Below are 16,532 nucleotides of genomic sequence, written 5' to 3'. Positions count from 1 at the left end.
GTGACATAAAAGACCACCACCTTTTTATGTTTGTGGATTCTGTAGATCAGGAGTTTGGGGGCTGGGGATGTAACTCAGTTGGTAGAGTATTTGCCTCGCAAGCACAAGGCCCTGGGTTCAATCCCCAGTACCGCAAAAAAAAAAAAAGAGTTTGCGAAGCACACATAGGAGCTGGGAACATGACAGAATTGCCTGAGACTCAGAGACACTGTTCTGTAGGAGGCCCATGTCTTCCTAGCCCATGATTCCTTGGACTCCTCCCCAGGAGGGAGGGATCCGTATTTACCCTTATTTTACTAATGATGATCTCGAATCTTTGAGAGGTGATCTAACTTGCCCAAGCTCCCAAGCTAGAAAGCAAAGAGCCACAGTGTTCACCTAGTGTCTCTACTCTCCAAGCCACTCTTCTTTCACTGGGCCAAATGGCATCTCCAGACTGGCAGCCCCTGTGGCCAAAAGTGAGGTCGGCCATCTTGGCAGGGAACCTTCTGCCTCCAGTGCAACAAATGGTTGTCAAGCAACAACTGAACTGGTCCTCTAGAAGCTACCGGGAAGCATGAGAGAGGAAAGGCTGTTTGGGAGATGAGGGATGTTAAATGTCCTGTAGCATGTGGGACAGCCCCACCTGCCCAAGAAGGGTCTCTCCCCAAGTGCCAGCATTCCCTGCTGAATGTCACCACCAGAGAAGGGGAAGAATGTGTGACGTATTAGCGTGTGCTGAAACCATCCAAAAGGTGCTCAAATACAGTAAAGAACTATTGCTTCCTTGTGTGGCTTAGCACAGGGGAGTCAGTTCCTCCATTTTGGTGACTGACAAAAGGGGATTTGAACCCCAATTTCACCACATACTAGCTGGCCAGATCAGGTAACCACCCCGAGTCTCAATTTCCTTATCTGTAAAATGGAAATAATCAGAATACATTTCTCAAAGGTCTGCGATGAGGAGAAAAATGAAATATGTTTTAAAAAAAATGCCTGACTATTATCATTAATAGCTCTTTCATCCTTGGTGCGTGGAAAAGGTCACATCCGCGGGATGGACAGGAGCTTGCAGGCCGCGGCACAGCGTTTCCACAGATGATATGTAACCGGCAAAGTGACTGGGACCCAGTGAATTGCGGCGAAATGTACCATACGCCATCAATATCTATCCTACCAGTTTCCATTTATTGAGCAGTACATCATTAGAATATCCCTGGGCTCCCGACAATAAAATCAATAAGACAGTTCAGCCATGGGCTGTGGTTTAATAACTCCAGACTTGAATGGCGGGGGGCGGGGGGATCAGTGAGCGGAAAACGTCCTGAGCGCCGCGTCGGGGAGTGGAGAGAGACTTCCCTGAGTGGGAGAGAGTAACAGGGTCTCCGGAGCAGGAGCCGTGAGCAGCCCCCCAGCACCCGGGGCGGTACCTGGGGATGCCTTTGGGTGAAACTCTCCACCTTGAGCGATCGGTGGTGGAAATGCACATGAAAAGAAAGGAAGGTGTCCAAAGTGTGATTCTCAGCTCTCACTGCATACCGTCCCCACCGGGGAGTCTTAAAAATGACCAGGACCAGCACCTACCCAGCACAGCCAGTGTTGCTCTGTGACGGACTGCTTGCAACATGAGCTGATTCCCTGGTGTGAGCACCACGGGGTGTGCTCACACTGAGGTGGCTACAGCGTCACCGGGCACATGGCCCCATGTCACGCAGTCCATCCTAGATCCACGTGGCGTTTCGCAGCTCTTGACTGTGAGAATGGGCAGGGGCGGGGCCCAGGCAGGTTCTCGTTCACATTTAATTTTTCTGAGATGTTCAGATGCTCGACTCGTGGCTGGAGGCCAGAGGTTTTCCAACGTCAGCCTCCATCAGCATCACCCGGAGGGCTTGGTCAACACAGATTTTGGTCCCCACCCCCAGAGTGTCTGACTCAGGTCTAGACAGGGACTGAAATCTGCATTTCTGACACATTCTCAGGTGTTCCTGAGGCTGCTGGTCAGAGACCACATTTTGAAAACATGCCCGGGGCGGATCTCCACCCCACTGTTCTCCCCACCCCACTTTGTCAATGAATGGAGACACTTTTGGCTTTGTCATAACCAGGCAGGTGCTGCTGGCATCTGATGGGTGGAGACCAGAGATGCTGTAAACATCTCTCAATGAACAGCACAGCCTGCTGTGACCAGGAATTATCCGGCCCCAAATATCAATAGAGCCCAGGTTGAGACACCTTAAACCACTCTAGACAGTGGTGTAGGAAGCCATCTGGACAGGGACTGTGACATCTTGGTTCCAGGTGAGCTTATTACCAGAGCCTGGATGAAAATCAGGTGACCAGATTCAGATTGCAGAGCCCAGTCTGTGAAGTCAGAACAGATCATAACCTGATATCCTCTCCATCTCCTGGCTCTGTGACCTCGGGCACGTTCCTCACCCTCTCTGAGCCTGGAACAATCATCTGTAAATGAGGAGCATTTTCATGGGCAGTATTGCCGTGAGAGATTAAAAGCCGCGAAAGAACCTCATGAATGCTAAGTGCTCAACAAATTGGAATGAAAATCGAAAGTGGAGTGTATCTCTGACCGCCCTGTCTCTAGCAGGGAGCTACCTCCCCAGAGTGCACCCCAGAAAGCTACCCCCAAACCTTCCTGGGACCCCAAAATGAGCAGGGGCCCTGAGCCAGGAAAAGCACCCATCTGGATCTCCGTGTCCTTGCGTGACATCTGGGCCTCCCTCTGCGCTGGCCTTCGCTCTCCTTGTTTGCTCAACACCCGGGGCACTTGAAACCCGTGTGGTCTCCTTGAGCCCCTTGGCTCACGCCTTCGGGCATCCCGCCCGCCCTGTTTTTACTGCAGTAGATTCACCTGTGTTTGCACAGAAGTAGATTTTATTTTAAGAGCAATTCTGCATCATGGCCATGAGCGGAGGTCTTCCTGTCACTTACCATGAAGAGACAGCAGGTGTGCATGGCCATGGACAGCAGCGGTCAGCGCCAGCTGGGCTCTCCTGCTGCCCACCGGGGAGGCCAGGCCTGGGTGCAGAAGTCTCGTTGCAAAAGGGCGCTCAGGAAGCCGGCGTGTTGGCACGTGCCTGAGACCTCATGGGTGACCGATGCAAGAGCTGGATGAGGATGGAGAGGGACCCAGGCAGTGATGTCCCTCTGGGCACCACGTGGCCTTCTCGGGAGCCCTGGCACTGCATTGAAGGACAGGAGCTGTGAAGTCCTCGAGGTCAGTCGTGGTTAGCTCTCTCCACCTCCCATCAGCTCCAGGGCTCTGCCCTGCCTGCGCCACCCACGGCTTCTGCCAGGTCCCGCCTCCTCTGCCAACCCTGTTTCCCAGGCTTGTCCTTGCGGCGCGGCTTGCAGGCGGGTGCTCTTTGACAGATGAGCAAACCGGGGCACGAGAGGCACAGTGCTGCTGAGGTAAATGGTGGGTGCAGGACGCAGACCAGCCGAGCCCTGCTGAGCCGCGAGGTTAGAAAGTGCTGCGTAGGGCCCTCGAACTCAGATCATGTCACCAGACCCAGCAAATCCCCTCTGGGCGTGTTCCCCAGAGAATTGAAATGGGTGACGGAATGGGCCTTGACACGCCCCCGCCAGGAACAGCACTGTTCACGACAGCCCGAAGCTGGGAGCCACCCAAGTGTCCGCTGAAAAACGAGTGGACATGCAAGCTGTGTGCCGTCCACCCAGGGCCATCACTCAGCGTCAGACAGGAAGGGACTTCTGACACAGGCCACGCCACGGATGAGCCTCGGGGACATTGTGTTCCGTGAATGAAGCTCGTCAGGAAAGGACGACGTGGGCACAATTCCACGGCCCGGAGGTTCCCAGGGCTCAAGCCCGGGGAAGTGGAGTGGCGATGGGCAGGACCTTCGGGAGGGGCCGCGGGTGTTTCATGGGTGCCGAGCCTCGTTCTGCGAGACTGTTTTGAGGTCCCTGGTGCTGGTCGCCTCACCACCTGAGTGCTCAGTGCGCTGGGAATGGTCAGGATGGCGTGTTCTGGATGGCAGAGCTTCGACCATGATTTAAATTTAAAAAGGGGTGCAGGAAGCTCAGGGGGGCTATGGCAGGGAAGGAGGGTTGGAGAGAGGGTCAGGGTGGCTTCCCTGGGGAGGGTGATTCTCCTGAGACCTGAGGGGCCTGTGCCCAGCCTGCCTGACCTCGCAGTGGTGCTCTGGGCCCCCCTGGACTCGGGACCCCGGTCGCCCACCCTCTCGCCCCTCCCATTCCCGTTGACCTGGGCGTGGCAGGGCGCCCGGGCGCTCGGCTGGCTCCTCTGGGGGCTGGGTGCTCCCAGCAGGGGTCCTCAGGCTGCTCCAAAGCCTCAAGGGCAAGGGCCCCGCCCCCAGCCCATTTGCCGCCGAGCGGAGAAGCCACGTGCGGCGCTCAGGCGGAGCCTTGCGCCGGGGCCTCCAGGGGCCCATACACGGATGAAGCTGTCTGCTCGAATCCGTCAGTCAGCAGCCATTCAGCCAGTTCTCCCCTGAGCTCTGCTCTGCGCCAGGCCTGGGGGCCGGAACGAGCCCTCTGAGAGAGAGCGTGGCCTTGCTCGGAGGGAGCCAGCGGACAGCCATCAGCAAGGCCGACCGGACTCTCCAGGGGGAAACTCTCCCCATGCAGCAGGTCAGAATTCCCAGACTGTTCCGAAATTTCCAGAAATTTCTCGAAATCTCATCTTCCTCCTTCAGGGGGACCCAAGCGTCCATCTCTCTTCTGGTGCTCACCAGAAAGGGTGGCTCCCCTTGACCCCCAGAGTCCTTCCTGGTGGGGCAGCACCTGCCTCTAGACCTTGGGATGATCAAATGACAGAATCACATGGGTTGTGCTGGGTCAGGTACTTAATCAGCACCTGGGTGCTGCTGGTCTGTGGCTCTGCAGGACCCAGGAAGGGAAATGTCTTGCCAGGGACGCCAGGCTGGTCCACAGCAGCAGGATTGGAACCCCTCTGGGGCTCTTCATCCTTTGGGCTATGAGCACAGCCTGCTGCCTGTCCCAAACCCCGAGGCGGGGGGGCAGCTTTCCAGGTACCAGGTGACACACCTGCTTTAAAAAAGCACCAAAAGCCTGCATTAAAATTTCCCAGGGGAGCTGGGTGCAGTGGCTCAGGCCTGTCCTCCCAGCGACTTGGGGGGCTGAGGCAGGAGGATCGCAAGTTCAAAGTCAGCCTTGGCAAAAGCGAGGTGCTAAGCAACTCAGTGAGACCCTGTCTCTAAATGAAATACAAAATAGGGCTGCGGATGTGGCTCAGGGGTCTTGTGCCCCTGGGTTCAATCCCCAGTACCCCCCCCACAAAAAAAAGAAAAAGAGAGAAATTTCCCGGAGGGACAGCCATCCCATCTCAAGCCTGACAGCACCCAGAACCCCCTGGAAGGCTTCTCCTCTGGGTAGCCACTTCCTCCTGTCCTGCTGCCAGGGGGGACTGTCCCTATCCATGATCACCAGTCACCTGGGGCCCCACGGGGTCAGGGACAGATGGTTCTTCCCCCTTGATAGACGAAGACTGGACCATTGTGGGGGTGTCGTCCCAGGTCCCCACCGTGGGGGCTCGTGCAGACCTCAGCTGTGCACCCTGTGCCCGTGCTCCCCTGCCCGCAGTGCCCGGCGGGTGCTGCCCAGCTCCGGCCTCCTGCCTCGAGAGCCCTGTGCACAGAACCCATTTCTGCCTCTCCGTTCCCAGGGCCCAGGCAGCCCTCTGATTTGGAAGCAAGCCAGAAAGTGCCCCTCGCAGCCACCAGAAGGGCGCTTGGGAGTGTAGAGAGAATGGCGGGCTTTGTTGGTGGGGTCACTGCTCCAGTCTGCAGCTCCTTTGCATTTACTATTGCTGGTGGTCGGGGCACATGCCGGGGAGAGAAATCCGGTGGCGGGTGTTTATTTGCCAGTGGCAGGCGACCCCCTGTGTCCGTGCTGGGAGCCAGCACAGCCCCCGGAGCCGGGCCTGTTGGGGAAATCAGCCTTGGTCCTGGTCACCCTGGTGAACAGTCAGACAGAAAGGGTGTTGATGACCGAGTGCTTGGCTGGGCATTCCCTGCACGTCAGGTGCTACGCTTAGTCCTGACAGCAAAGTCCAGGTGAGGCGGATTCTGTGGGTGCACCTATCCATTTTACAGATGAGACAAACGAGGCTTGGAGAGAGGATGTAACCAGGCAAAGGTCACTTGACCTGCCTGAGGCAGAGGGTGCCTGAAGCCACAGATATCGCCAGACCCTGACTGTGCGCCACCCCTCCTTGCCCAGGGACCTGCCGTGGATGGTCAAGGCCATTGTGGAAAATGGCATGGTGTCTGCACAGAATCTATGTGCATCTTCCTCTAGACTTTAAATCATCTCCACGTTATTCACAAGCCCTAATCCAATGTAAATAGTTGGCAGACTCTATAGTTTAGGGAATAATGACAAGAAAAAAGTCTCTGTGTTCAGCACCAGAGTCAACATTTTTTTTTTAACCCAGGGCTACTTGACCATGGAACTTCATTCCCAGATTTTTTTGTTGTTGTTATTATTTTGTGACAGGGTCTTACTGAGTTGTTGAGGCTGGCCTCAAACTTGCAATCCTCCTGCCTCAGCCTCCAGAGTTGCACCACCACACCCAGCACAGACACAATTAAAAAGAAAAAAAAAAAATCTTTTCAATCCATAGTTGGTTGAATCCACGGATTCAACCCACAGAATCAGAGGGAAGATGGGTTTGTTTTTCTCCATCTCTCTACCTATGTCTGGTAGCATTTAACTTATAAATCAGGCACAGGAAGAGATGAGGAACCACAACTGATAATAAAGTGGAAAGGCAATAATAGTGTACTGCAATGAGAGCTAGAGCGTGTGTTTATTTCTGGAATTTTCCATGTACTATTTTGGGTAACTAAAACCTCAGAAAGCAATGCTACAGCTCAGGGTACGGCAGTTCGCGCCTTGCCCCTTGATCCTGCAAGGCACCTTCATCTCCACCCTCTCTTTGGAGCCCAAGGGTTGCGTGATCCTTACTGAACACACAGCGCTACTAAGAAACAGTCGGGTCGGAGGCTGAGAGGCAGAGCTGGTCACCCCTGTGCTGCAGAATGCACTTGACGTTCTCCCCCCATAAACCGGCTCTTTGACATTCATCCGAGGTCGGCTTCTCGCTGCCCCTCATCACTCTGATCTTCCCACTTATTTTCTGGGTTTTGTTGTTGTTGGGTTTCTTTGCCACGGAATCTGATTCCGTGGTCCGGTTCACCGTTCTGTTTTAGGGGCGGTGTCGGGTTTCCGTCCTTTCCATATCTGTGAAGACCCCGTAACCCTGACCCCAGGGCCTTGCTACCATCGTCTGCCCTACAGCTGAAAGTCCCCAGAGCAGATCTTCCTCTTCATAAAGCGGGGACAGCGGATGGAGCTCAGTGACCAGGCTCCAGGCCCCAGACTTGCCGTGGCCACTGCTCGGCCACTTCTTTCCAAGGACCACCCTGCGCCTCGCACGCTAGGGGGGTCATGGCTCCCCCCACCCCGCACAGTGGAGGTTTGGACGGGGCCCAGTGCCCTCCTCCCGCTCCAGGCCCTGCTCTGCGGGTCTCCTTGCTGTACAGCTGCTTGCACTTCCCACCCCGCTCCCCAGAACAGCGGCTCTGCAGCAGGACTCTGGGCTTCTGGCCCCCACTTCCGGGCCTGGTATGGGGATGGCTTTCTTTGAGCAGAGGAAGCTGTCTCGCTGCTGTGGTCGTCTGTGATTTCCGGTGCTCCCTCCTCTGCTCCAGAAGAAAAGCAGCCGTGTCCGTCTGTCGGGTGTGACCTGCTTCCCGGACCCCCGTGGCGCCTTGTGAAAGGCTTTTCCCACATCGGCGTCCAAGTCCCTTTAGAGACAAGTGCAGTCCCCGTGCCAGTGCTTCAGCAGAGGGCGCGTGGGACCCGCGGGGTGGTCTGGACCGGGCGACACTAGGCTTCCGCTCCCACCGTGGGTTGGGAAATGTGCCGCCCTCTCTAAGCCTTGGAGGACCATAGTGCATTCTTCCCAGGGCCGAATAAGGGTGGATGCTGAGCCCCCACTGCAGCGCGGATGCGTAGCAGACCCTCGGAAAATGTCAGCTCCTGTGGACCAGAGAGACCACTGTTTTTCAAAATGCATCATTCATTCAGCAAATGTGGCAAGAGAGGCATCGTGGCTGGAAGGCAAGGAAGGGTTTATCTCACAAGTCTCGATTGGGTGGATGGTGTTTGGCAGGATGGTCTGTTAGATGTTTTGCTGGAAGGGTAGTTGGAAGGTTTGCCATGTTTGGATGGATAGGTGGTTGGATCAGATGGATGGGTGGATGGATGGATAGATGGATGGATGGATGGATGGATGGATAGATGAATGCTCAGACAGATGAATGGGTGGATGGAAGATGAACAGATGAATGGGTGGGTGGATGGATGGATGAATGGGTGGGTAGAAGGATGAACAGATGAATGGGTGGATGGATGGATGGATGGATGGATGAATGAATGGCTAGATGGATGGATGGACAGATAAATGAATGGGTGGGTGGAAGGATGAACAGATGAATGGGTAGGTGGATGGATGGATGGATGGATGAATGGATGGATGGATGAATGGATGGATGGATGGATGGACAGATAGATGAATGGGTGGATGGAAGGATGAACAGATGAATGGGTAGATGGATGGATGGATGGATGGATAGATGGATAAGTGAATGGATGGATGGGTGGGTGGATGGATGGGTGGGTGGATGGATGGACAAATAGATGGATGGGTGGGTGGGTGGCTAGATGCATAGATGGGTGAATGGACAGATGGGTAAATAGCTGAAAGAGTAGCTTTATTAGTCACCTAGTGTCAGCCTCCCCTCAAATACAAAAATTCCCCTTGGATACCTGTGGCAGCCCTCACATGCAGGCCTACTCACCTGCAGTAACCGACTCGGGAGGCATTTCATGAACAAGCGTTGCTGTTCCAGACTCTTCCTTCCGGCTTTGGTGTGATCGTGTGTCTGTATTAGTGGTTAAGGGATTGAACGGCGTGGGGAGTAAGACCTGGGTTATTTGTTCAGATTCCTTGGCCTCTCTCAGGTGTGGCTTCCTCCTTTGAGAAGAGGTGATAATAGCACCACGTGCAAGATTATCACGAGGATGTCATGGTCTAGGGCAGGTCAGTGCTAATGAAAGGCATCGTGATTTTACTGAACCAGGAATTTCTGGATCCTTTTTATTTTATTTTTTCAACAAGAGCCAGATGTGTGCTAGATATTGTTCTAGTGTTGCATATTTAATGGTAAACAAGGCTGAAATAATCCCTGTCTCTTGGAGTTTTGCTCCAGCACAGTGTTCAGACAAGTAAACAGATAAGCGTTTTCAGATGGTGCTAATGCTATGCAGAGAATCGAAGTCGGGGGAGGTGAATGACATAGGGGAAGGGGGCAGGAGTTCTTTGGGGGATGCTGTAAACCAAAGTCTAGAAGGTGCGACCAGGCAGAGATCTGGGGAGAAGGGGTTCTAGGCAGCAGGAATGGCCTTGCAAAGGTCCTGAGGCAGAATGAGCTAACCCAGGGAAACCAGGAAGACCAGGGGGCCAGGAAGAAAGCGGGCTTGGCCAGGGCAGAGAAGTCCGAGGAGTCACGTCAGTGAGCCTCCCAGGCAGCGTGATTTGAACGTGATCCACGTTAGGCTCATCCTGTGTCTGGAACATGGAAGGACGAATGTGCCTTTAGTGGCCATTCCTTTTTCTGACGACAGCTAACAGGCTCTGGAGTTCTTGACCTCCAGGCGGGAGAGTTCACATTCTCTGCATTCCTAGTGGCTATCCTGAGACACCCACAACTTCTACCCTGACATCAGTGAGTCCCCTAAACCCAGATCCCATAAGAAATATGATAAACCGAAAGGAGACTGGGCTGAGGAGAGCTAGGAGGTTCCCAGTTGGGATTGCAGTGAACTAAGCCAGGAAGCTGTGCTTCTCCGAAGCCCCGGACCCTGGAGGAGCCGCAAGGGAAAAGCAGAGAGAGCGTCTTTGAGGCTGGCTGCAGGATAAAAGATGTCTGGAACCATTTATCCAGGCGGGTCTGGTGCAGGATCCGGCTTTAAAAGAAAGACATCCTCATGATCCATGGTGCGGCCCTTCTCCAGCCTGGGTGACCCAGGAGCTCAGGCGGGTTCCTCAGGATTGGGAGACTCACCGCCACCCCGTGGTGCTTCCCTCCGAGTTGGTTTTCTTCTGGCAAGTTCTCTCCATGTTGGGAGAAAAAGGCTCCTAGGCTGTTCCCATTGGTGTGCAGCGGAAGGAGACCCTCCCCAGCGTGGCCTGCTCTGGCTGGCTCGTTGTCTTCCTGGTTCACGTGTCCGTCTCAACCGTGCTGTGGCCAGGGAGAGGCAGCGCCGTGGTTGCTCCTGGACCACCCCTGGATTGGTAATCAGTCTGGTGGACCCTCCACATCCACTGGACTGAGCGTCAGGTGACCGAGTGTCAGTTGGTGAGCTGAATATGACCAACCTTGCACCTCCAGTTAACAGTACTTGCACTGTTGGCTCAGAATGTGTTAGTGGGGTAGAGCTCATGTTATCTGTTCTTGGCACAATTAAAGGAAGCACAGAAGCAGACCCACTGGGTGCAGTTAGGAGAGGGAAGGAGAGTGGATTCCGGGCAGACGAGAGTGGCTCCTATCCTGGAGCCCCTGACCCGGGCGTCACCGCCGCTGCCCCTGCGGTTCAGAGCGACCTCTGGTGGCCTGCCTGCCCTGCCTTGTTTGGCAGTTACCAGTCCCTGTGTCTCCATCTGCCCAGGGATGGAAATAGGTCATAAGCACGGGGTCTCCTACCCCGCGGGGTGCGCTTGGCTTCAGGGCCAGATCTGACTGTGCCTTGGGAAGAACCCCAAGGGAAGAAAGATCAGAGACGCTGCTCCCCAGTGGGGGCCACGCCCACCTCACCTCTGCCGTGCTGCTCCCCAGTGGGGGCCACGCCCACCTCACCTCTGATGCACTGCTCCCCAGTGGGGCCACGCCCACCCTCAACTCTGACCACTGCTCCCCAGTGGGGGCCACGCCCACCTCACCTCTGATGCACTGCTCCCCAGTGGGGCCACGCCCACCCTCACCTCTGTGGTCCCATTTTCTTCCAGGCAAAGCCAGCAAGAACGTGCAGTGGGACGAAGACTCTGCGGAGTTCATGCCCGCCAACCCGGTCAGGATCGCCTTCGTCCTGGTGGTGCACGGCCGCGCCTCCCGGCAGCTGCAGCGCGTGTTCAAGGCTATCTACCACAAGGACCACTTCTACTACATCCACGTGGACAAGGTCAGGAGCCCCTGCCCCTCCTGCCTGCTGGGCTTCCTCTGCAGTCTGTCTGTCCCTCTCTGATCCCTCCTCTCACAAGTCCGGACTAAGGCTCAGAGGCTGAACAGCAGGTGGTTTCAGGGTTAACAGCTAAGGCTTTCGACTTTCTCCATAGACATTTCATTTCTTTTTTTGATTGACACATCAGAGTCATACACATTTATGGGGTGCTCTCCGACATTTCAACATATGTCGGACGGTGCACCTATCCTGTTCAGAGTCATTAATCTATCTGTTGCCTTAAACGCCTATCATTTCTTTGTGTTGAGATCTCCCCTGATTTTTTTGAAGTAGACCCTGCATCACCTCCAATGCAACCCAACCCCTCTCTCCTGATGAGCTGTGCGCTTCTCCACCTCTTTTCCTGCCCAGCGCCTCCCTGCCTCTCAGACTTGGTCACCAGGGTGGGCTCACCTTTCCTATTAAAGTCCAGGTCATAAATGATTCCAGCTCTGTGACCCACACGCTCTCCATCTCAGCTGCTCCTCTCTGCCCTTGTGGCGTGAAAGCAGACACAGAGAACATGGGAACAAATGGGCGTGACTGTGTGCCAATAAAACTTTATTAGCAGAGCCCTGCAGCCCATTGGCTGACTCTGAGCTCTCTTGCCCTGAGGTTTCTGTTGGCTGGAGACCTGATGATATCTTTAGTCCAGGAGGCAAAGGAGGTCTTCATGCCAAAGATCTGCTCCTCGCAGACCCGGGAGGGGCGGTGGAGGGGAGGATGGAACCCACAAATGCCACCCCCAGCACTCATCGGGTTCGGATGGACCCAGCTCTCTTGGCTCGCTGCCCTCGAGCTGTATGCATCTGTCACGTGCAAATGCAGAGCTCCAGGCCTGCCAGTGCAAACCTAGCGGGCCATTAGCTCAGAGGCGGGGCCAGGGAAGCTGCATTTGCAATATAATCTGCGGTTCCAATATTTCACATAGCATTTCAAATGAATAGAAGTGCAGAGATGCGGAGACTCGCCCCAGGCCAGGATCCGTGACTTGGCGAGTCTCCTGTGTTCTGGGGCCGTAAGGGAGGGGGCAGAGCGGGGCCTGGGGCGGGTGCCCAGCGCTGTCTGGCCCTTTCTGCTGCTGAATGTCACCCTTTCTCTCCTGGGAAAAGCGCTCTAATTACCTGCATCGGCAAGTGCTCCAGTTCGCCGGGCAGTACAGCAACGTCCGCGTCACCCCCTGGAGGATGGCCACCATCTGGGGAGGAGCCAGCCTCCTGGCCACCTACCTGCAGAGCATGCGGGACCTTCTGGAGATGACCGACTGGCCGTGGGACTTCTTCATCAACCTCAGCGCAGCCGACTACCCCATCAGGTAAGGCGGCCGGCGGCCCCGGGCCAGCCCGGTTGATGTCCTGCTTCCTCTCCAGTCCCGGTGACGACACCCAGGACACCGGGAAGCACGGGCAGTCTGCCTCCTGTCCAGAGAAGCATCTGCCTCAGTGAGTCGCGCCACAGACTCCGGGCATCTCCCTGAGTCCCCGGCACTGGGTCAGGCTGGTCCCGAGAGTCGCTGGGACGGCGGATGATTTTCGAGCACATGGTTTTCTCAGCTCCGTTCGAGGCTGTGCCCGCGCACAAGAGACGCAGGCTGCTACCCGCGAGGGGCTTCCGCTCTGGAAGGGAAGCAGTGACCCGCACAGTAAGCCGTCGTCTGTGAGAACGAAGCCGCGTTGTCATCGCAGTCTGTAAGGTGACAGTAAAAGTAAAGCGGAGGGCAGAAGCCGGGCCCTGGAAATGCGGCGCAGCAGCCGGGATTGTCCTGGCAGAGGAAAGGCGTGAGTTCCACCAGGGGGACATGGCCGGGGACGTGGCCCAGGACGGGGACAGGGGCGCTGAGCTCGGACCGGGCCTGGTGTGTGCCCCGCACAGCAAGTCAGGGTCAGGTGACAGGGGACACGTGGTCAGAGAGTAAGCCGGGGCTCGTTCGTGGAGATTCTAGAAGGTGTGGTCAGTCCAAGCAAGGTGGAAGCCACGGGTGAGTTGGGGGCTGAGGAAGGACCAGGTCAGACTCCGTGCTGAGCCCTGCGGGCAGAGGTCGGCTGCCAGGTCTGAGTGGCGTCACGGGTGGCTGTGTGAGGCCCACGGACAGGTCGGTGAGGCCCTCGGCACATCTTAACAGGTGGATCGCTGCCCACACTGGAGAGCCCACCCACAACGACAGATTTCTGGCACCTCTGGAGGCTCTGCGCCCTCCGCGCTCGGCCTGCTGGGCACAGGTGTCTGGAGCTGGAGGTGTCGGGAAGGGCTGTCCCTCCGCACGAGTACCGGTGTGGTCTTTAAAGGACACGATAAGCAAAGAAAACCTCCCGGAGGTAGCGCAAGAAGAGAGAAGAAAGTGAACTCTACTTCAATCAAGAGGCGGCTCCCAGCCGGCGCGGTGGCTCACACCTGTGAATCCTAGTGACTCGGGAGGCTGAGGCAGGAGGATCGCGAGTTCAAAGCCAGCCTCAGCAACTTAGGGAGGCCCTGAGCAACTCAGCAAGACCCTGTCTCTAAATAAAATATAAAAAGGGCTGGGGATGTGGCTCCATGCTTAAGTGCCATCCTGGGTTCAATCCCTAGTACCAAAAAAAAAAAAAAAGAAGAAGAAGAGGAGGAGGCAGCTCCTTGCGCTGTGTGTGCTCCACCCTGGGTTCTTGACTGGGGTGTAAAGGAAGAGGACTGGGGTGAAGGGGGCCTCCCCGCAACCGAGGGCAACAGGGCCCCGATTCCGCACTCCCGGGAGAGTTAGGCGGAGGTGTCTTACAAAGAAGCTCTCAGCAGGGCAGTTTTCAAACACACAGGACAGCGGCAGGGCCAGCGCCCGCCACGGGCAGTTCACGGCTGGTCTGGTCGTCCCTAGGCCCCCTCCTCCCCAGCCCTGGATGGCTGGTAGCGAACCCAGGACCTCACAGGCCGGTGTCCGTCAGTCCCTCAGCACGCGTCTCTCAGAAGGGGGCTCTTTTAACATGACGTCAACGTGACGCTCACACCCGGAATGTTAACAGGCATCCGAAGTCACCAAATGTCCAGGTCACAGACTCCCAAGGGTCGGGGCTTTGAATCGGGTTCCAAATGAGGTGCAGGTGTAAAGGAAGACCGTGCCATGGAGCTGGAAATGGCTTCTTTCTCCTTGGTAGCCTGGTCCTTGGTTCCCCTCCCTGTCCCTGGGCTCATCTGCTGGGAGGCTCCAGATGTTGTAGGGGTGAGAGGGAAGCACAATTTCTGGTCACTTTTGAACAAGATACACCTGTTTTCTTTTGTTCACAGACTAACAGGTAACTTTTACTTACTGTGAATTTTCATTTAGTCAACATTTATTGAGCAACTACTATGCTAAGCTCTGTTGGGGAATTGCGAACAAAAGCAGCCTCTACTTCTCCTCTGCCTCATAGAGCACTTGCCTAGTTGGGAAGAAGGAATCAGATGATCGAGAGAGAGAGAGAGAATCAGCAGGATCAGGGGCATAAGCAGGAGATCAGAAAGTCCTGGGGATGTCCAGCTTTGTATTGAGAACTGCAGACCAGAAGGGACTGATTGACGGGGAAACAATAAAGATCATCCCAGACCAGGATCTCCCAACCCTGGCCCCGTTGATGCCTGTTGATGGATGGTTCTTTGCATTGGGGCTCTCCTGTGCATTGTAGGGTGTTTAGCAACATCTCTGGTCTCTGCCCACTAGATGCCAAGAGCACACCCTGCCCACTCATGCAAACCCACACATCTCCAGACAGTGATGAGTGTCCCCTGGGGCCCAAGTCGCCTCCAGCTGAGAGCCACCATTTCTGATAGAGGGAAGAACCTGGGCATGATGGGGGTCAGAGATGAACTTACTGCGTTTGAGAGATTTAAAAAATGAATGGAGCATAATAAATAAAAGAGTGAGGAGACAATTACAGAGCAGAGTGGAGGTGAAAACTCTCTCCATCTCCCAGGAAAGGGCGAAGGTCAGAAATGCCCCCAAACGCTACGCATAGCAGCTAATGTGGCGGGTCCTCCTTCAGCCCTCACCGCAAGCCTGGCCACAGATGGACAGACTGAGCCCAGGGCTTGTGCTGAGGGCCTGGGGGAGCCGGGTTCAGAACCAGTGCTGTCCACTGGGTCGCGGGGGCTCTTTCTGCTGGAAGTCAGTCTCTTGGCAAAATCAGCAGGCTCACACTCGATGGCGGGTCCCCAGCCGCCTAGCAAACAGAAGGGAACAGTCCAGGCCCTGGAGCCCACAGCTGGGCGGGTCAGTGGTTAGACCTCCCTGCAGCAGGGGATGACCAGGGCAGGCAGTGGGAGGTCACCTGTTGTCTCCGGGAATGAGGAGCTGTGGTCAAGGTTCCCACACGCCTCCTCCTCCTCCTCCAGACTTTCACGGGAGGCCCCCGAGGCCATGCCGGCCTGGGGCCGGGCCTCATTCTGCCTGAGACCTGTGGAGGCCAGGTGGGCTGCACACTGCTGCCCCCTAGAGGTGCTGTGTTGTTCTGCTCGTGAGTCGAAGGCTGCATCACCTGGAGGAGTCCAGCCCTGCCCAGCCCAGATGCCCACCAGACCCTGAGCTAGCCAGGGAATGCCATCGAGACGTCACCGTGGAACGTACGGTGTCAGACACTTGGAAGCTGCTCAGCACATACCAACTGTTTACACCTAAGCTACATCCAAAGCTGCATCTCCTATCCCTCCGAGGATCCCAGAAAGCCTCGCTCCGACCACGTCCGCCCTACTTCGGGATCCTGGGGGCAGTCCCCTGGTTTGCAGCCTCTTAGAGTGCTGCTCCATGGCCCTCTCCTTGACCTCCCCGCCACGGTGCTGCCGGCCCACCTGAATCTTCTGCCCAGCCCGCCCGCCAGCCTCACGGCCAGAGGCGCGTCACGCCTCGAGTGTCGCTGGCTCCTCCTGCCGCTGTCTTCGCGGAGCCGCCCGCCCGAAAACATATGAAGTTTGCAGATGAGTGATTCCATCCTGGGCGACTCGGATCGGTTTTCACTCCCCATCTGCTGCTCCATCTGCAGCTCCCAAAAGCACTACTGCTCCCATCCCAGGAAGGAGGAGCCAACTGGGGAGCCTTCCGGAAGGGGCGGCAGCGCCCCAGGCAGACCCTGAGGAGCCTGGTGGGGGGTGGTCTCCAAGGGCAGAAGAGCCCAGGCTCCACTCTGAGCTGCTCCACTCTGGGCTGCGCTGTGCTTTGACATCGCCCCCCAGGGTCCCCGCCCGGCCCTCGCTGAGCGTCCAGGCTCTTCCTCGTAAGTGGTGAAGAACTGCTGGCTTACTGGTCACTAGCC

General features: G+C 56.2%; 1 protein-coding gene and 1 non-coding gene across 3 annotated transcripts in view; both read left to right on the top strand.

The window, feature by feature from the left end:
* Positions 1-16,532, top strand: part of Xylt1 (xylosyltransferase 1) — a 262,914-nt gene that overhangs the window by 187,716 nt on the left and 58,666 nt on the right. For both annotated transcript variants that reach the window (XM_047533540.1, XM_047533539.1), the window contains exons 4-5: positions 11,072-11,244; positions 12,396-12,598. In XM_047533540.1, the coding sequence (XP_047389496.1) occupies positions 11,072-11,244; positions 12,396-12,598 (376 nt within the window). The remainder of the gene's footprint in view (positions 1-11,071; positions 11,245-12,395; positions 12,599-16,532) is intronic.
* On the top strand, positions 63-136 carry Trnaa-cgc (transfer RNA alanine (anticodon CGC)). The gene has a single exon. It is a non-coding gene; the product is annotated as a tRNA-Ala (tRNA).

Source organism: Sciurus carolinensis, chromosome 18, assembly GCF_902686445.1.
Source record: "Sciurus carolinensis chromosome 18, mSciCar1.2, whole genome shotgun sequence".
Classification (NCBI taxonomy): Eukaryota; Metazoa; Chordata; class Mammalia; order Rodentia; family Sciuridae; genus Sciurus; species Sciurus carolinensis.
The sequence above is the reverse complement of the archived record's forward strand: the minus strand, read 5'-3'. Positions and strand labels throughout refer to the sequence as shown.